This window comes from Microtus oregoni, unplaced genomic scaffold (genome assembly GCF_018167655.1).
Source record: "Microtus oregoni isolate MIOR12 unplaced genomic scaffold, Mior012 000014F_ref0000157, whole genome shotgun sequence".
NCBI lineage: Eukaryota > Metazoa > Chordata > Mammalia > Rodentia > Cricetidae > Microtus > Microtus oregoni.
In genome coordinates this window covers 11,006,262-11,027,734 of record NW_024543073.1, presented here as the reverse complement: position 1 = coordinate 11,027,734, position 21,473 = coordinate 11,006,262, and the positions used below count along the sequence as shown (strand labels likewise).

At 41.7% G+C, this 21,473-nt stretch overlaps 1 protein-coding gene across 1 annotated transcript; it reads right to left on the bottom strand.

The window, feature by feature from the left end:
- Positions 1-4,173: 4,173 nt before the first annotated feature.
- On the bottom strand, positions 4,174-18,346 carry Shisal2b (shisa like 2B). Its single transcript, XM_041663779.1, has 3 exons — positions 18,019-18,346; positions 14,217-14,374; positions 4,174-4,618 (listed from the first exon to the last, which is right to left on the bottom strand). Exons 1-3 carry the CDS (start codon positions 18,207-18,209, stop codon positions 4,485-4,487), a joined length of 483 nt encoding a protein of 160 aa, XP_041519713.1. The 5' UTR covers positions 18,210-18,346; the 3' UTR covers positions 4,174-4,484.
- Positions 18,347-21,473: the final 3,127 nt, after the last annotated feature.

Genomic DNA, 21,473 nt, shown 5'->3' with positions numbered 1-21,473 from the left:
TAGAGAAGAGCGGAGTTCAGCTCCCAGCAACCTCACTGGGAGGTTCATAACCACCTGTAACCCTGTTACTCCAGTTCTTCCGGTCCCGATGCCTTCATTTGACCTCCGTGGTACCCAGGAGCACTTAGCAGGTGCTCACCCAGACATTTAAATTTACACATGCATGTAAATGTAAGGTTTTTTTAAATTTTAAACTTAAAAAGAAATAGCAAGTACATAAGGAAATGGCCTCAACCGGTTGTGTGTGTGGCATTGTTAGCAGTGAGTGACAGCGGTTGTAGAGGAAGTTTGTCATATCTGTGAGTCTGATTTCTGTTACTTGTAAAAAAATATAAATCGACTTATAAGGGTTTTTTTTCTTCATTCAACTAATGATTCAGAAGCATCATTTATATATGCAATCCACCATCAACTCTATAATAAAATAAAAGATTTTAATGGACCAGTCCTCTCCCCAGAAACAACCTTAACATCATTAATTAATTTCCCTAGAATATTAGTATACCTTATGAAGGGCCTGACCCAAGTAAAAGTCATTCATCTTTACTAAAGTAAGAAGTGGTTGGGATGGGATGCAAATCTCACTGACATCTCCTAGAAAAATTCATGAAGTTTCTTTTTAGGCAATATGAAGCAGAATGAGCATTTCATTCAGTAGTAACCGGGTTGGCGTGGTGGCTCTGTAGCTGTGCCTCTGCCGTCCTGGCTGCACCCCATCTCCTCTAAGCCCCTGTGCAGCCTTTGGCCGCCACCCTGGGCACATTCTCTCTCAAACTCCCCGTGGAACCCCCAGAAAAGTCATTTACCTTCTCGGGGCCTTGGTGTCTCTTGCCTATGAAATACTGTACTGTGTTTCCTCAGATCACTTCTAGAGAAATCCAAATAATACTCTTTTAAGAAATATTATAGATAAGCAGCCAGCATTCTGTAGAGGTTGTGCTTGTCATCATCAATGCTAAACATATTAACTTAGGTAGATAACTAGTATTCAATTCATTTTGTTACCACCCGATTGTATGTTCTTTTCTCCAAATGCAGACAGGATATGCATGTAGCTGATTTATCTGAACACTGAAGGGACTGTTTTTAAGCTGATGAGCATGTTCCCTAGCTTTCCCATTCTTCTCATATCTGTTGTCTAAAAGCTCTCAGCTGTTTTTTTTTTTCTTAATTCCTCACATTTAGTCCATTTCTTACCCCTTTAGTTCTTAGAGACCAGGGTGTAGATAAGTGACAGTTTGGACACGTGTGTGTGTCTGTATTTATGACTCTAGGTTACCTTCAGCCTTGAAATAAGTAGCAGAGTTCTTACCAGGACATCTGCTGCCCTGAAGAGCTCCCAGTCCAGCTGGTAGAAGTACCATTAGAACTACATTCATGTCAGTGCGGTAATGAGCCCGAAGATTCATGGTAAGAAATACGGATGCTGCCTTAGTCTGCAGCAGCTAGAGGGGCTCCTGAGAGAATGTGACCCCCGAATTTTAGGTTATTAAGGTCGAGGAGAAGAACCTGGTAGTTCTTGACAAGGGAGGCTGTGCGGAAAGAAGGCACAGGTCAAAGGGATGAACTGCGTGCCTGAAGAAATGGAGGCCTGGCAGGCCTAGTGAGCCTGTTCAAGGCAGACGCCATTTCAGGTTCCTACGACCAAGAGAAGGGGCCTTAGGCTCCATGTTTGTGAGTTTGTGAGCTTAGCTTACTCTCTAAACCATGAGACGTGAGAGTGTTTAAGGGAAGGAAATGGTGTTTACTGGGGTTTGGTCTCGTCTCTTTCATAATTCAGTTCTATCATTTTTAAAAGATGAAATTGATGTCATTAAAATGTACATAAGATAATTTTAGGGTTTTATGCTCTGTTGTTTCTAAATTATGCTCTGGCTTTTATTTCCTAAAACCAAAAAAAAGAAAAAGAAAATTAAAAAGCCTTATTGTACCATCAGATGGTTCTTAACAAGAATGTACATTATGTATGTACATTTTTTCAAAATGTGATTTTTTTTTGTTAATTTCACCTTATTTTTTAATGGGTTTGGAACTATGTTAGTTCTAAATCATTTAAAATATATTTTCAATGTATAGACTGTGCTATATTACATAAGGCTTCTTGCTTTTGATATTTTGTCTCAATTTATGAAGCACCACTGAAAAAGGAACAGAGAGACACATGGCTTGGTCCACTCAGGTAACCTAGAGGTGAGCTAGGCCACGCGTCAAGGAGGCCGGCGGATCACGGTACCAGGTTTCAGTGTCTAGGAACAGAGGTGACAGCCGCCCCAGTTGCTAAGGTCAGTGGCATCTCACCCTTCAACGCCTTTGTGAGTGCCTGGCACAGCAGAGGCCCGGTCCTGCTCCTTGGGCACTGTTTATGATATACACAGCCATGTGTGCCTCCATTTTGTCTTTCCCACAGATAGGAAGAGTGTGGGCTCCAGTCCTAACTTCCTCTTTGTGCCATTCATGACCTCTTCCCTTGCCTTTCAACAAAGAAAATAAAGCTGGACCAGTGCCTCGACTAAATATTCTCCACCCGGATGTCCACCCGAGCTGGTCTAGGAATATCATTGCTGCCTCCTGTCTGTCAATGCAGCACATTTTCTGTGGCTTCCTCTTTCTCCTCCTTGTCCTTCTTGTTCATTCTCTCTCTCTCTCTTTGGTTTTCGGTTTTTCAAGACATGGCTGCCCTGGAACTCCCTCTGTAGATCAGGTTGTCCTTGAACTCATGAAGATCCACCTGCTGGAATTAAAGGCCTGTGCCACTGTCTCCAGGCATCTGGGACTTTAAAAAAAAAAATTGGAAAAGAACAAAAGTATCCAGGAAATCTCTGAGCCTGCACAAAATAAATATTTTCTTTGCTCTTCTTACCTAGAAAAAAAAAACCATCTCACTTTTATAATTAAAAAGCCTGAACTTTCAAACTTCAATTACACTCTAGCATTTTAATATTTAAGCCTTAGTGAAATTATTCTGTTTGAATGGGGAAGCCAGATGTAGTCATTTGAATAAAACAATAAACGTGCATCGCTTCTGTCACGTCAGCCCTGTTTCAGGTCCCCACAGCCACTACCATTAGTAGCTATGGTGCCAGACTGCAGGTAAAAAAACATCTCCATCCCCTCAAAACTTAATGCTAGCCTAAGAGAAGTCCATCATTTTGATAGACACAATGAAAAGTTCCCAGTCCCCAAGCTTTGCATGCACAAGAGCAACGAGGCAGACCAAAGAAGCCATGCTCAGCACGTTTAGAAAGATGTCCTCCTGCTAGGAAAACCTTCCCCAGCAGATGTGGGCAGTAACACGGCCTCTACGTTGTTCCTTCCGACTGTTGAATTCCATTTTTAAAGCTATGTCTATATTTATAATAGGTTTACTTAAGAAGAAAAATCTTTTGAGATATAAGCTGCTGAAACCATGTTTTTGTATATTAGTTGGTCGCATTAGATGGAACGACACTGAATGTATATGAAATCTAGGCAGACCATTTGAAATGTTTTTCCGATGAGATCTGTTTAAGATGAGCCACAGATTAATAAAACATTTTGCTTTTAATACTTTGTGTCTACTTAAGAAGCACCTACTGCTTGTAAGTTACAGAGAGATGCACCAGTTGGTCCAAGTTGGACCCCCATGGCTTTTCTTCAGGTAACCCAGACGTGGGCTACTTGAGCAGGGAATGTGTCGAAGGTCCAGCCAAGCCTACTGCTGGCATCTATGCTGACTTTTATAACTTTCATTATAGACATTCTCCAGGAAATGCACAGACAGAAAATTTGCCTTGCATACTTGAAATACAGGATATACCCATTTACAGGTACTACAATGATATCTTTGCCATTGACTATTAACTTACATGAAGATAATGTATTCCTCTTTCATACACAAAATCCATCAAAAAACATTGATGTCTAAGAGACTTGAGAGCCTTTGGTTTATGAGAAAAGTCCCCTGAAGATATACTTACCCGTTATTATCTATGACAGTAATATCATGTATTAAATAGTTGTGAAATATTGGTAATGAAACAAACACATTTATTATGCTTCACTGAGATTGGTTTGTTTTTCTGTCATTGTTAAACTCTTTATTTTGAAGAAATAGCATAGTTTCATGTCACACAGAAACTTGACAAAGTAAACTTATACACATAAACATTTATCAGAACCTTAGTGAGTGCTTGATAAATGAGCTAATTAAAACTGCAGTTGGTCTTGCTTTGTGAGTGGTGAATACTGAAAAAGCAATGGGAGAAACTGTTTGAAAATGCATTCTGGCCAGATAAGGTGGCACACGCCTTTAAGTCCAGTACTCAGAAGGCAGAGGCAGGCGGATCTGTGAGTTTGCAAGCCTAGTCTACATAGGAAGTCCCAGGATAGCCCAAGCAGTATAGACAGACTCTGTCTCAAAATAAAATAAAATAAAATAAAATAAAATGCATTATTTATTCTTAATGCTCCATCTCTCCAGTAAGCTCTTAAAACAGGGATTTTAGCTAATGGGCAATATTGATTTGTGTTGTATCCATTGTCTTTCCTTGAGTTACATCGTCGGCTTCATAGACTGTTTCATTTGTTGAATTTGATGCTGCATTTGAAATGAGGCCTTTGGTTTTTCTATTTAAGTTGCCTGCAATACACAAGACCAAATGAAATAATTAGTCAAGCTTATGACAGAAAAATTGTCTTTTCAGCGCCTGTGCTTGAATTGTTGTAACAGTATCGAAAGTAGAAAGTTCTGAAAATACTGTATGGATGAGGGAGAACCAACTCCATTCAGGATGGTTTTGAGCCATTCATCATAAAAGCAAAGGGAAATAAGTCCGTCACAGGAGCCTGAATTTCACTTCCAGGTTCTTTCCTCCACGCCTCTATGAGAAAGCACACATTCCGTAAGGAGCTAAAAATTTCAGGGTCACTTAATGAAAGTGTGACTATTCCTACCTGACATAAATACAATAAACTTCATTAAAGCTAACTCTGATGATTTCAAGAAGCTGAAGGCTTTGCCACCATAAGCAATTTGGATGTGAGTTCACGCCAAAGTCCAATTCACACACTGCATAGAAATCCATTATAAGCAAGGGCTGGGCATGTGGTCTTCACTAACCAGCATTTGGGCTAACCAAGGAGAAGTGGACTGTTAGTCTGTGGGTGGGGGTTCTGAAAACTTAAAGCCTAGTGTGGGTCTACTGACTCCTACATATTTCCTAAGCGATGCTCACATATTTAAATTCATAATATTTGAATTATGTTTTCAAGGCCTTCTCCCCCTAAATCATCACAAGCAGGTTTTGAGGCTTTTATAGCAAAGGGGAATCTCCCAGGTGTTATTTCTAATCTAATAATTTGTATGCTCTAACCTGTCTCTGTTCTGGCAGGTTTGCCTTCCATTATGCATTTCTGTGGCAAAAGCTAGAAGAATTCATCAGAATGGCCTACTGCTCCCTGAGTTGTACACGCTCTCAAAATACATTCCATGTGTCAAAAATTCTTCACCCTTAGCACTTGCAAAAGCCCTTGTTCCCCAGCCCTGGCTCATTATTTACTTGGCTTCCAGATCCTTCTAAACATGTTAGCTCATCAAGACAATTTCCTAGGCTAGCTTCTAAAGCCAAAGCGATTACCCCTAACAAGGCAATTTCCTAGTCGAATAAGAAAAGATTGGTTGTAAACACTTGAACACTCCAGAATTTACTCTTCTAAAAATCCCAAGACCACTGTCAATGGATTTCCCTCCAGCAGCTTCAAGTAACTGGAGATACAGAAAAATAGCAACGAGAGCCCCAGTGATGATAGAGTCCCCTAACATTTTCCTGGGACCATTTTGATTAAAGGACCCACCTCAGCAACCTGATTTCTCTAGTTTCTCATCCAGCCACGTAGGGGTAAAGCCTTCCCTCACAGGCCGCAACATGGATTTGATTTCAAGTAATAAATCTGTAATGCTGTTGAACTGCTAAGGATTTGTCACATGTGAAAATTTTTCTTATTTAATTCCTATTTCGTTAGTTGAGTATAAATTGCCAAGAGCCACCATCATAGTTCCTCCTTCCGTTCCTGCTGCCAAGCCTTCATGTTCCCATCCTCATTTCGTTTTAGTCTGGCTACTGTATGTAAATCTTCGCCTTCCTTCAGCCCTGGACATCACACACTGACACTTAAAGCTTTGACCTTTGGCAAATTTAAATTCAGTTCATCAAATAAACCATTCTGCCTGTTCTCCCTTGCAGCTCTGCCAGATATGTGCTCTGATAGCTGTTAAACTTGTGTTTGTTTCAGAGCTGGTCCTCAGGGACCAGCTTATCATGTAATTGTGAACTTGGGTCTTGACAGGCACTTCAGAACAGAAAAAGAATACTGGGGACCCCCGCAGGTCTCTGTCCCCTGGCTACCTGGCAGAACCGTGGTGGAGCTTCCCAGCCCTTCTCCATCCAGCTTACCCTAGCTGCTAGGCTGTCCTGGAGCTCTAAGCAGCTCCCAGCTGGTGGTCTGGCTGGATAGCTTTAGGAAACAATCTTAGATCTACAACCTCAAGTCATTCTGTAGTGTTGGTTTTGATTTTTTAAGAAATAGTTTCAGCTGCAGGCCATGATCAAGGAAGTTTGTCCATTGATCATCTCTCTTTCCAAGAGACTCCCTGAGTGGCTTTTTATGCTAGTGAATCCGAATTATGCCATTGTCCACTAATAACACAATGAATTCTTTAAAAGCTGTTGTGAGATAAAGTATTATTGAATAGAGTCAGCAGCCCAACTTAATGAGTTTTGAGCACTTGTTCCTCATTATTAGGTATTTAATAAAATGGTTCCCAAACGTATCTATAAATTTACTATAAAACCATCAAAATGTCACTTGACTGTTTCCAAATTTTAGAGTGTGATTTAAAAGATAATTTGGAAACTTAACCATTACTTACAAAAAGCCTAGACGTTCTTAACAGAAGCTTGGTGGAAGGAAGGAGGGAAGGAAGGAAGGAGGGAGGGAGGAAGGGAGGGAGGGAAAGAGAAGGATTCTTGACTTAACATTAAAATAATATGACATCAATAATTTTAAATCAATCACAATTTAAGAATAATCAGAATAACAGAATACAGTCTAAAAACAGACCTGGGTATATACAACAATTTATGATAAGTGACCATTTAGGTTGACATTAGAGAGATATATTTGGGCAACTGACTCATTTGGAAATATAAGCAGATTCCCTACTTCGCTTCTGTAGAGTTATTAAAACTTTAAACACACATACATGTATAAATACAGCAGAAAAAACCTGTGGTATCTATGAAAGACTGAATATCCTCATAGAAAAAAATATATGAAAATTAGGCAGTGTGCCACAAAAAAATGGTAAACATGAAACTGTCTGATTAGATACATTTGAAATAAAATACCATTCTTTGCTGGACAATGGTAGTGTTCTCCTTAAATCTTTAATCTTAGCATTCAGAAGGCAGAGGCAGGTGGATCTCTGTAAGTTTGAGGCCAGCCTGGTCTATACAGCAAGTTCCAAAACAGCCAGGGCTACACAGAGAAACCCTGTCTCAAAAAACAAAGCAACAATATAAAAAAAACCCAGAAAAATACTATTCTTTATAAAATCAGTAAAATAGATATCTTTAAATAAAAAAATAATAATACCCAAAGCCACAGAGACTGTGGAAAAGCAAGCAAGTGTAAAATAGTAATTTTATGGAAGGTAGGTAAAAAGTATACCCATCTTGAATATGTGTGTACATTCAGATTAGGTACTCCGCTGCTAAGGATTATGGAAGGAAAACAGGTGTTCAGTGTGTCTGGAAGAGAGTGGTGGAAGTGGAAGTCAGTAAGATAATTAAATATTGTGTCTCCCTGCTTGACTTATAAACACTGTTACCAACTGAAATGAGCCAAGCTTCTTCTTAAAGAAATGGTAGGTTCCAATGTTGGAAAAGGGAAGGTACTGAAAGTCTTGGAGAACAAAAAGTATTCCCAAAATGATGGACAGATTTCAAGCAGGCATGGGATACAGTTTGAAGGAGTTTGTTCAATGACGAGAGAGATGGCTCAGTGGTTAGGAGTGCTTTCGAGGCTATCATAAGGATGTGAGTTTGGGTCTCAGCCTTCATGTAGAAACAAGGTCCTGTGGATGCCTGTGATCCCAGCACTATAGAGGGTGGATAGCCCTAAAGGATCACTTGAGCTTTCTGGCCAGCAGCCTGGCTCCAGTCTCAGTGACAAACCATGACCCAAGGAAGAAAGGCAGAACCTGGTACAGCAGGACACTCAATGTCTACCTCTGGCTTCTGCGTGCAATGTACATTTACTACACACATATACACACCCCAAAATCCAAATATCCGCTGACCAAATGTAAGATGGATCAAAATAAACAACAACAATAATGTTTTAAAATGCACAAATCCATGCTGACATTCAAATGAATCAGCAACCCTATGGCTAGACCGCATGTGTTCCTCTAAAAGGCACATGACTTCAAACTGGCGAGTTAAGCTATTAAGAACTGAGGACCTTAGTAGGTGATTAAACCACCAGAGTTCTGTCCTTCTATGTGAAGTAGCAATCCTACAAAAGGACTGGAGGGAACTAGCCAGCTCTCCTTGTTCCACAAGAAGATGCCGCATCATGGCGCTCACTGTCTGAGAAGCAGACTTCGGCTCTCACTCAGTGCTCAGTACACAGCCATCTTGACCTTAAACTTCCCAGCCTCCGGAACTGTGAAGATTAACTTCTTTTCTTTATAAATTATACAGTCTAACTATTCTGTCAGTGGCACAAAGAACTAAGATAAATAAACAGGGGAGCAGTGAAATAATACATTTAAAAGCTGTAAGAAGTTGGAAAATTACCACTTATAAGTGTCATCGTAATAACAGTTGTCAAAAATTCAGTGACTGGCTGAAAATTCACAGAGGAACAGGATATATTCATGGTTCCAAATCCCTCACTGTAATCACGCTACTATCACTGCTAATCAAGCCAGCCAAGACTGTGTGCTGTCTGTGGTCCTTTGCTACCATACCTTCTTGTGTTCCTGTAAAAATGGATGCTCTCTCTCCAATCACAAGAAAATGGACAAACAGAAATTGAGGGACACTGCACAAAATATATGGCTTTGTTTTTTCATCCTCAAAACTATCAAGGGCATAAAAGAAAAAGAAAGGCTGAGGATTAAAGAAAACATGAAATAAAAGTATACAAATTAATTTTGGACCAGATCCAGGATAAAAAAAATTAGCTATTGAGATTAGGAAACTTTAATATAAGCCCCAGAGTGTATGTTGCTGCATTAGTGTTGTGGTTGTTAACTCGGATGTATGCACAGGGTTCACACAAGAGCAAGTATCTTTGTTCTTAGGAAGTGCATATGCACATAGTACCAAGGATAAAACTAATGAAGCAAAGTATTTACAATCAGTAAATCTGCAGAGAGATATAAAAAATGTTTATTCTGTCAACAGCAAAAGTCATGGTGCTTTGTGAAGTAATAAATTAAATGTATTAAATAAATAAATAATAACAGGAATTCATTTAATAGCAAAGAAGATACAACTATTGTGTTTTTTTTTAAAGGGATGGGGAGGGGGAAATAGACAGAAAGGCAGAGACAGACAGACAGACAAACACATGGTGGGGGGAGATTCTCACCATATAACCCAGGCTTGCCTCAAACTTGCAATCATCCTGCCTCACCCTCCTGAGTGCTGGGATCAGACAAGGCTGCCATGTCCTGCTATTTCCCAATTTGCTTTATATGTGATCTAGGGATACATAGGAATTCCTCCCTGAAGGATATTCACTGCAGTGCTGACACCTTTCACCTCTATGCTGAGAGCATTTGTTGACTTCTCCGTATTTCCAGTGTTTCTACAATGAACATGAACAGAAAGAAACTTTTCTTTCTGAGGAAGCAAGAACATCTTCTAAGAAGAAACACAAAACCATTTCAAGTCAGCCTAAGACCCATTTTGCTCATGGGTACAACAAATGGTTATGTGATTCCCCCCCCCCGCCCCCCAATTTACTCTCTTGGTATTTTATGTGCAGTTTTGTTTTTCACCTGTGTAACTAACTGTGCCTTACTGCTAATTCATCTCCTCCTTTTAATTTCTATCTTCCACCTTTCCAAGGTGACCACAGAACACCAGCTTGAGAGGGTTTGTTATTTCGGTACAATACAATTGTGTTCTTCCTAACAGTTCTAACGCCGCCTTTCATGTTCATCAGACACAGCACTTCTCAGAGTCCCTGTCATTGATGGTCCCCATCACCCCCACAGGACCTACTCAAGCCTACTTGATGCCTCAGGGTGAACAGGCTTTATCTTCCTGAAGCAGCAATTTTACTAGATATGGGAGACAGATGTCATTATAAGAGGATAGCAAGCTTCACTCAGTTGAAAATTCTCATAAATTTTTAAGCAAAATGAGAAACGATTTAAGTGCTGAAGCTCAGAAGTTTTAAGGCAGACCTCTCCCCTGCTAGCCCTGAGAACTCTGGGCCTTGACTTCCTTTCTCCTACGGCTCTAACACCTTCACTATGGAAACATTTGAGAAGTGGTGATCTATGATCTTGTCCCTCTGACTGCTCTGTCGTTGACCATGAATACTCTCCCACAACCTTGAAATGAGCCCTCGTGATTAGGAGTATCTTCACATGGGCATCTTTTGCTTGGCAACTTAGCATCTGAGGCGAAACAATAGAGACTTCTGAATACTGGCGTTTGAAATGTGCATAACCCAAAATGTAAAAGTTTAAAAAGAAGAAAACAGTTGCAAGCCACAATTTAAAAACCCACCATTGCTCAGTGAGGGGTGCTCTGTATGGTGTGGACAACGCAGGTTAAGCTCCTAATGTCTGCAACCATGGCCCGAAGAGACCCACCTGCCTTTTGAAGATCAGTTCAGAGACTGTAAAGCCTTAAACTATAGACATTTAAAATCAAAATACCATGGAAGAAAAATAGGCAAAAATCCTGGCAGTGTGATCTATGATTAGTGTATTTTAGACCCACACCATTGTCATTTATAGGAAAAGAAAAGATTCAGGACCTTACATCCACTGTAATAAGTACAAGAACAGAGTTCCTCCTAGGCCATCCAAATTACCTGTAATGAAAACAGTCTCTATTATAAAAATTAATCTAAATAGTCTTCCCCGGGAAAGAACATGCTAATTGATTATCTAATACCAAATATTCAACCCTGAGAGCATACTTCATGTAACATTGTACAGACTGAGTAGGTTGTACTTATGTATTTAGGTGTGCGTGTGTGTGTGTGTGTGTGTGTGTGTGTGTGTGTGTGTGCGTGCACGCGCTCGCGTGTGCAAGCGTGCACAGTGCAAAACAACTAATGAAAACAGAGGGTATGAATTTAAGGAAGGGTATGTGGGAGGGGTTGAGGCAGGAAATGGAAGGGGGATATATGTAATTAGAATTTTAGGAAATAACAGATAATTTTAAGAAATTAGTCTAAAATAATGTGGAGGAATTTTTAAAGAAGAGACAGTGTTGAAAGGAAAGCTTTCTAGCCAGTCAAGTCAGTTTTCCTCAGATACACTACTCAAAGGCCTGGTTAATTATACAACTATTTCCTTAAGTTGCCAATCTTAAATGCAGTAACACCCCTAACTTGTCTTCCCCATAGCTTGAACAAAGGCATCTCTCGCTAGGTGTTGAAAACCCTGGGATGGTACACTCATATTTAATAAAGTGCACAGTATTTAATTATCATTTCAAAGGGTCAATTCAAGAGGAACCCGTTTTTCTATCCCAGCAGCATATGGATTACCTATTTTGTTTTGGGCTCTGCACTATTATTAATAATAATAAGAAAAAAACAATCCACAGGACCAAAATCACGTCCTTTGAAAGCAGCAGCAAGGCACTGGTTATTTTGCATTTTGTATGCTGTTTTTCTAATAGCCAGACTCAGGAAAGGTCTATTAAATTAACTTGCTACCTTGGTGTATACATTTTGTGAGGAACAAAGTGGGGCTATTTCATTGCATGAAAGCAGCTGCATCGAACTTCATAAGAAGTGCATTAACTGGCTTCATCCACTAAAGAGCAAGAAACATGCCAAGTCTGAGTTGACATGCCAGTAATAATGCTTCTGGGGACATATAGCAAACAGAAAATAAAATTTTGCAATAGTCCTTGAGCTAAACCAGGAAAAAGAACCACTTTTATTTTAGCACAGTGAATTCCATAGAAGGCACACTTGATGTATGTCTAATGCCTGCAGCAATGACCACACTTGGTCAGTGTTACACAAAAGACATTCCTGGGATCAGTAAAGATGTAAGACTTGTCAATTCATTTCAGGAAATGTGTAAGTATTATAAACACTGGGGATATTATAGTGAACAAACATGACAAAAATTATTTGCTGGAACTTAGTCTCTAGTCAGAAATATCAAAAATTTATAGATAACAGATAGGTAAGTAAGTAGATAGTAATTTCTGTTACCAGTAAATAAATGCTTTGCGGGGGGTGGGGGGTGGGGAGGAATTGGCTAGGAAGAGGAGAAGGGAAGTTAAGGGTGCAGGTAAGGAGGAACTCCTGGAAAAAGGATCTCTCAGGAAAGAGTAAAAGGAACTGCGAGTCACACAGATGTCTGAGGAAATGGTGGCAGCGTGTGCAAAGGCCCTGATCAAGAATCACAGGGAATGGCAAAGGACCCAATGTGGTTTGGCAAAGGAGATGAGAAAAAGAAAGACCTAGAAGGCCAGTCACAAAAGGTCACGGAGGAGAGTTGTATCCATTGAGAGGGCTGGGAAAAACATTAGAGTTTGAGGGGTGGCGTAGATTTTAAGAGTCTCGCCATGATTTTGCTATGGAAAGTAGGGGGAAGAGTGGGAAGAAGAGGCACTTGTTTGAACAGCTGGGACTGAGACACTGTTTTTTTTAACATGGTCCCCCCCCCCCCCCACACACACAGGTGATTCTTGATCATAGAAAAGATTCAGGACCATGATTAGATTCAATCATTTAAGCGAATGAGACAATAATTCCTCTTACAGTCAGATGATGTGATACCCACTAATCAACTACACAGTTGTGCTTGTGGAGAAGCTGGATCGAAGTCACTTGGACTAAATTCAGCTCCGAGCCTGTCAGTTTGGCTCCTTGTTATCAGCGCTTTGGGATGTGAACTCCAGAGGGATCTGTCCTGCTCGACTATGACAAGAGGACATGAGGGACTGGGGAGATTCTTCTGTTTCTCCCCAGAGGAGACTACAGCTCATGCAGGCACATGGTGATGGTGACATATTTGATAAGGTCACAGGGCAGGTACTTCATAAATATGACAGAGCCCATCATTCAGCTAAAACACAGAGACTTTCTATTTTAAGAAGGATTCTTCTTTTCTTTTGAAATGGAAGCAATAAACATTTCTATGCCGTTCTAAATATGTCAACGTGGATCCTAAATTTATGTATTGCTACCTATATATTCTTTAAAATATATTCTGCATACACACATGCCAAAATTCATGACTGGTGTTTCCTAATACACTAATAGAAATCAGTTTCCACACAGTTTTGATAGTTTTATGATGATAACAACTGACTTGTATATACTGCTTTATAACTGAAACAATAAGTAGACAGACACACAGACCATAAATTATGCATAAAAGTTTCTTTCTACTTTATAGTTACATTGTGCATAGTTATATATAGTTACATACCTACACCAATGGAATTAATTAGTTTGCAGGCTATTCTGTAACAGAATGTTATATTTGTTTTTCGAGTTTTTTTGCAAACCTCTGAATTGTTTTTGATGCCCCCTTGCTTCCTCACACTGGATACCAGCTTGACCACTGACTGACCCGTGTAAAGTGCAGTAGCAAGAGTGTGCTGCTGGGCGTTCTGTTGTGTTATGTACTTGATGGATGTCCTTGGTTCCACCAGAAAGCCAAAATGTAATTTTTCCAAGAGGATAAGTGTTGATAACTAAAATGGAATTAAATATATCCCAGTGAATGTACTGGCCCACTGACTTCCTTTCCACAGGGCATTTATAGCCTGCTAGTTTTTCTTGACCACTATTTCCCTAAAGTATGCCATCACCTAAGGCTGATTCACCGTGAACTCTTGCAAGGCTGCACTGTAAACGGAATCTTTAAAGAATGTTCCGTCTTAACAGTGTGCTCTGTCCCCCAGCTAAGATATGGTACAGGTAACAGATTATAAATAAGAGATTTGGGTTACCTTCTAGGGCAGAGGATGCCTCTAGGTGCTGAAGTTTAAGGCCATTGTCTAATCTTTGAGGTTTTGTGTACAGAAATAGATAGCAGAGAACACAGACACTGATGACAAAGGCAAGCAAAACAAGGGCGGCGATTCCCAGTCCAACCAGAGCACCAATGCTGAGGAAACAGAAAAGAAGTCATGTCATCCAAACCGCTGTGCACTTAAGCTCAACCAAAGGCGCCGATGCTCATTCTTGCTCTCACTCACTCATTCATAAGCAAATCCTGTCTTACTACAGACAATAATTGATTGATATTTTCCTCTTGAATTCTTGTCATATTCTGTCTATTGCATTTAAGGACTTTTAAAAATTTTTGTATGTTACAAGTTGTATGACATCTATGAGACAGGTCAAAGATCGTATGATTCTCTAGGAATGTCATAAATATCCCAGTCCAATAAATCAAGTTAATCAAATTAATACCACACCTTAGACAGACTAGTTTCACAAGCAAAAGATAAGCAGGAAAATACTTGCTTCTCTAAGAGTCAGGAAACATATTTATCAGCGATAAAAAACTTTTCTCTTAGAGATATATATGAAAGACACCATACGTTAGTATACAAAACCATAACCATTGCAGAAGAAGAGGGTTTGGTTAAAAGAAAGCTGTTTACAGAATGTATATGAAATTCACTTTCAAAGTCTGAGATTTTCCTTTCGTTTCTCTGCACCTCATTTGGAGTCATTCATTTATGTGGTTACACATATGGCTAGACACTGAAGCAGCAGTTTTCATCAGACTTGTGCACTTAGTACTATTAACTAAGGGAGGGAATTTGGAAAGCCAGCGTCATACTGAACTGTATGCAGACGTGTCTCTTGAGTCATGTGTAAACAACACAATCAGATGTTAGGCTGTTCAAAAGCCGACTTCAGTCAGTTTTCCTATAGCATGAATACTTTCAGTATTTACGTGTGTTTAGCTTGTAGAAAATAGTCAACAGATGAGAGTAAACACAAATTAACTCATGATTGATCTGCTGTAGCAATTCGGGATGCACATCACTGAAAAATAATGATCTGAGTCTTCATTATCTTCTTGGCGTGTCTTCAGGCTTCTGCGTTCTTTCAGGGATCAGGCGGCTGGCAAGCCTGACTTTTAGCAAAAGGAAGGAAAAGAGGGAATTTGATCATGGAAGCCAGGAGCATCACTGCTCTGAGAGAAAGAACAGTATTGAAGGTGACAGGCTGTTCACTCCACTTGCCCTTGATTTAAGGAGATAAAACACCCTTGCACACAAAGAGATCATCTCCTGAGCTATAGAACAACATGGAGTCAAAGTTTCAAATTCTTAAGCTTAGCTTATTGACCCTATCCCAACCAGTCCTGCATATAGTGATGACTAGATAATTTTATATCAGACTCCAGACAGAGTTATGTACTTCAGCTTGGAGGTTGCCATGCCCTTTCCTCTAATAGGATTAGGAAAGAAATCCTTGTACCTTGCCTTCTGCAAACTGTACCAGGGAGGTTAAGTTCGTGTTCCTTTACACAGACACATAAGAATGTAATCCATTTAGAATTAGTCTGTGCACAATGCAGATAAATGGAATATCTGGATTCCTGAAATGAGATCCAGTTGTTGAAAATCATTTTCAAAATAAAAAGTAATTTACTAGATTAAAATTTGTCAGTCTAATGAAATTCAACATATACATCATGAATGTTCAATGTGCAAGGTTTTGTTTTTCGTTGTTTTTCAAAATTATACAATTTGGAGGAAACCCAAAGAGCATGTTAATGCTGTTTCCGTGCCCCGGCTCCATATGTGCCTGCAGATTTCCGTGTAAAGATGGGGAACCCAGGAGTCTCCTAAATCGGTCATTTCACCAAATCCTTATCCAGCATCCATCCGTGAGTGGTCCTGCCAAATAAGCCTCATTTTCTTAAAGTCCTGGAGAAGATTACTAAAGGACACCCTTTGAGTTTAGGAGATGAGAAGAGGAGGGAAAAAAGGAAAGGGACTGGTGCTGGAAAGGGAGACTCAGCCTTCCTCCTGGCATCCCAGAGCAGTCGCTTTGCCAGCCGTTGGAAAGTGTCTGAAGCTGCTCTCATACCCACGTGGCCATCCTCCCGCTCATCACCTTCACCAGCCTGGAGGTAGCTGTGGCTGTCTTTCTCTGGGAGCTGTGGAATCTCGATTCCAGAGCTAGGGACTTCTGTAATATTTTTCGCAGTTGGAGCATTTTAAATTAGCAGTGAAGAGCAAAGACTACAAGAAAAATGAAGCTCTAATAAATTTCCCTCCCTGTAGTGTTTTCAGAGCCCAGTAATTCACAGGAACCCCGGGTTCAGTGTTGCCAACTACAATGCCCTTAGTTAACGTGGTTTTCTATCTCCCTAACTTTGAGCTAGCTGCCCCCCTTTTTTTTTTCCTGATGAAGTAGATCCCAACAGACCATTCCTTCCTTTGTGTTCTCACAAACCTTAGGAAGCTTTTATGGCCTTTTCTCCTTGCCACCATGGGAGATCTGAAGATCTTGGGCACCGTTTCCAACTGTGTTTGACTTGAGGTGGTTCTGTCATTCAAACGCTCACTGACGGATTACTGAGCTAGTCTCGAAAAGCCCAGATGACGGGGTAGTACATCACTTTCTTCCCCCAAATAATCCAGGGAGAATAAGCTGGCATTATTTTCTGCCAACTTTCTCCTACTCAAGAACAACGTGCTCAGAAGGCAGTCCTTTGGGGAATTTATTAAAGTTTGTGATACAGAGAAATAGTATTTGTTTTATTGCCTCAAAAAAATAAGTTTGCTGTTGATCTGGCATGTATGCCAAGTTCTGGATCATGATGAGAGGGTGGGGGAATAGCACTGTACTATGCTGTACTCCCACTAGCTGGTTCTCTCTCAATGTGTGTGCGTTTCTGTCTCAGTCCACACACACACACACACACACACACACACACAGTTAATAGTGGTGAAGCAGTAGTTCTTTCCTATAATCTTAGGATTCCACTCATTCTGTAGACAAAAGAAAATAATCCACTTTAAAATCTGAAAGTTTGCTACCTTTGAGGGGGAGCATTTCATGGTGAAAACACCTGCATAAGGGCCAACAGAAACAAGGAAAAGCCCCATTGTAGGAAAAAGAAGCAAGAAAGACCTGTCTTTGAAAGTAATGCCTCCTGACATCTAGCAGAGGTCAAACAGTGTGGGCGTAGGGGAAGGGTGTACAGAAAGACCATGCTGCGTGTGTAATCAGAGCAACTCAAGCTTTCTTCCATCTTCAGCCTGCTTGGGCGGTGTCGGTGTCCAAACCTCTGAGAAGAGTGGGTTATAAAGCCCAGTTGTATGTATGCATCTGTGCAAACACACACACACACACACACACACACACACACACACACAATTTAAGGACTCCAGCTGCCTAATAACACTTAAGTACTCCTCTGGTCTTTAATACCTGTGTTCCCCACAGAAGCCTCCTTTCGGTTCAAATGTATCAAAGGAACAAACACCTAAAGAGGAATTAAAACCCCCAGTCTTGTCAGTAGAGCCTCTCTGAGGTAGACTGGGAAGCACAGGGTTCCCACTGGTCTCCAGGGTGCCCTGTAGAGTTACCATTCAGACGCCTGGCGCCTTGGCACAAGGACCTAAATACAATGGGCATTGGGAGACCACCCTGATTCCGGTTTGCATCTTCCACTGGTCACTTTCCCAGGTCCGGGAGGGGTCATCTTACCCTGCCCTGTCCCGCCCTGCTCTGCCCCATCCCGCCCAGCCCTTCCAAGCCTTGCTCTGCCCTGCCCACCTGAGGCTCCACATGTAGCTGTGCTTGTAGGGGAAGTAGCTGCCCGGCTCGCTGCAGCAGTACTTGAGGTCTGCGAAGCCGCAACAGTAGAGCAGCGCGGCCCCGTCGCCGTGCCGCGGGCACTGGAAGGGCTCCACGAAGCTGCGGTTGAGGCTGTAGTAGCCCGAGCACAAGCGGCTGCTCTCGCTCATCGCGGGCGGCTGTGCGCAGGACCCCCGAGGTGCGTGCGATCGCTCCGGACCTTGCCCAACCCAGGCGACTCTGGGCGCCTCCTGCGATCTGGGGTCCGAGTGCAGGGCGCTCAGCCCCCGCGCCCCTTCGGCTCGCCTCCCGCTGTCCGCGCGGTGCTGGAGCGCTCTGCTCTCGCCGCTGGGTCTCGTCGCTGAGTGGTCCCTTTCCCTGCGTGGCCCGGCCCTCTGCCTCCTCCGCCTCTCCCTCCGACTGTTTTCTTTGCTCTCTGTGGACTACTCTCCACTTTCATTCACTTTATTCAGAGCCTGTCGTGGTCTTTACTCCACACTAGAAGAGATGATCTCTTGAGCGGGAACAGCAGAGGCGGACATGGGTACAGTCTACACAGGTGCACTCAAAGTGTCATCTTTGTTGGCCCAGTGACATGGCAAATAGAGCCTGGCGCATAAAGGCTTTACCTGAATTGACCACCGATCCAGGCCCGGGAGCAGGCTGAATAAAAAGGCTTTAGACTAGCATTAGGGAGGGCATGGGATGTTCAAAATCGAGTTAAAACACTCTTTCAAAAAACTAACTGTAGGGGTTTTTAAAACATACAGTGCACCCCCACGTTGACTACGTGGAAAAGGGAGGAAAGACAAGAGGTGGCAGAAAAGAAAGTGAGAAACAGAGACAGAAAGGGAAGAAATCGGGGAAAGAGACTTGCAATCAATCATTCACTCCTGGAGCACAGGAATTACTTTTGCCTATGACTCTCATTTTTCCTAAGTGACCTGTTCAATCTTTTGAAGTAAGAGTAGTGACTGTGTCATAGCGTGTCAAACGATACTGAGAGGTTTAGGGACAAAAATAACAATAGCCTTAATATGAGACTAGTGCTCGGAGAATTTCTAGGACAGAACAATTCCTTGTCATTTTCTCCTTCATTCCTTTGGTCAGGGTTTGATTGGAAGACAGACATCATGGGTTTGTGGGCTGGATATTTTTGTATTCTTATAAATGTGCCAGAGCTCTGCTCTGGAATGTGGTCACTTGGAGACAGTTTGATTCTTCAAGCTCTGCTAGGCAGGACCGGCATGGACTTGAAGACTAAATTTTTCCCTACCAAGCCCAATACCTTCTGAATAGTCTACACCACAACCTGCGAATTGCAAAGCTTACCACTGTGGGCGCCCCGGCTATCTCCAGACCCCTAGGGACTATGATCCCACTACCTGAACTCTCTCTCCCTGCAAGATTGCTATGCTCTCCAGCGGGGGCCGAGTCCTTGCAAGTCTTCCTTCACCCATTTCTTTTTTCAGAGACCACCATCCCTCAGTAAGTCATATCTATGACCAGAACACATGAGATCTCCCCACCCCCCGAATTAAATCTGATTCCTAGCACTAGTATGCCACAGACTCAGCCAGAGAGTGGATCCAATTTAGTTAGGACAGGGGTGTGTCTCTCTCACAGAACTGGAATTCCATCATGTGCCCAGGAAGGTAAAAAGAAGCAATGAACATAAAAGAGGACAATGAGCCACAGGGAGTAACAAACAAGGGTTTGACAAGTGTCAATAGTTTCATGATTTTTCTTTGAGTTTTTTCCTGCGCCGTGTCAATTCCTTTCTACTCTTGAGTTCCTTGAGACCCCTGTCACTCAAGAGCAAATGCCCCCTTTCTGGTGTATGTGCCTTCAAGTTGTTTTATTATTTCTGAGACTGGACTCAGCGGGTTTTGAACTTGCTATGCCATCAAGGGTAACCTTGACCTTCTGATATTCCTGTCTCCATATGGTATGCACTGCCGTGCCCCATGTATCTAGTGCTGGGGATTGACCACAGAGCCTCCTGAAACCTAGGCAAACACTCCACCAACTGAGTTGCATCCACAGCCCTCAAGTTGGGTTCTATTACATATGGGCACCACACAATATTTTGATCAATAATGGACCACATTTACAGGGGATACAGGGAGTCCTGTGCAATTTTATTGCCTAGTGACATCATAGCAATCTTAGTTTGTGTAAATACACTCTGTGGTGTTCACATAACAAAATCAATTAGTAAGGACTCTCAGACTGTGACATGGCTGACTGACTGTTAACTGTTGATGCTACCAGAAGTTTCTGCCTCAGTTGGGTGGTGGTGATGGCACTCTTTTAATCCCAGCACTCGGGAGGCAGAGGCAGGTGAATCTCTGTGAGTTTGAAGCCAGTCTGGTCTACAAAAAAAAAAAAAAAAAAAAAAAAAAAAAAAAAAAAAAAAAAAAACAAAACCTAGTTCCAGGACAGGCTCCAAAGCTACAGAGAAAACATCTCGAAAAATAAAACAAAACAAACAAACAAAAAACAGTTTCTGCCTCATAAATACAGGACATTTTCAGAGGGAAGTCAGAGGAGGAAATGTTGAAATAATGAGGTTCCTTTCTTAATCAACGGGCATGCTCCTTTAAAGGAGGGAAAGTCAGACCTCACAAGCTGACACGTGGGAACTTGATAAGCTTGGGAAAGATGGAGAATGAGCACCGTGTGGACAGAGCTTGGAGCCAGGCAGGGTGGATAAGGAGAGAATGCACTGCCAGGGCTCAATCTTAGATGACACAGTTTTCTGACCAGAATCTTCCTGACAACGAATGTTCAGTCACTTAGTACAGAAACAGAAGAAAGGGTGGTAGAATTGGTCAGGAGATTCTCTGGAGTAGCACAAACATCATGGGAGCATCTTATCCTGCACAACTTGTAGACACAGACAAAATACACAACACACAGCTGCCAGACTCCACCCAGTAGGGACTAGTCCAAAGCAGAAGCCTTTTAACACACAGCATTAGACGTGTCAAGTGGCACTGTCAAGACCATGCCTTTGAATCAGCTTAGAAAATGCCAGCTGGACATGGTGGCATAAGTCTGTACTCAGTACTATGGCTCATGATTTCAAGACCAGACTAAGAAACACAGGTTCAAGACCTGGCTACAAACTACAGAAGGAGCGGAAGTAGTTGACAGTAGAGCGATTGTCTAGCCCATTGGTTCAATCTCAAACATCACTCCCATTGATGATGCTGCTGCTGCTGATGGTGGTGGTGAGGAGGAGGAGGAAGAGGAGGAGGACAAAGAAGAGGAGGAAGAGAAGGAGGAGGAGAAGGATGATGATGATGATGATGAGGAGGAGGAGGAGGAGGAGGAGGATGTGGTGACTTGAATGAAATGTCCCTCATTAAGTCTTGGGCATAAAGATTAAAAGATCATGGCTGGCCTGAACAATTCATCAAGACTCTGTC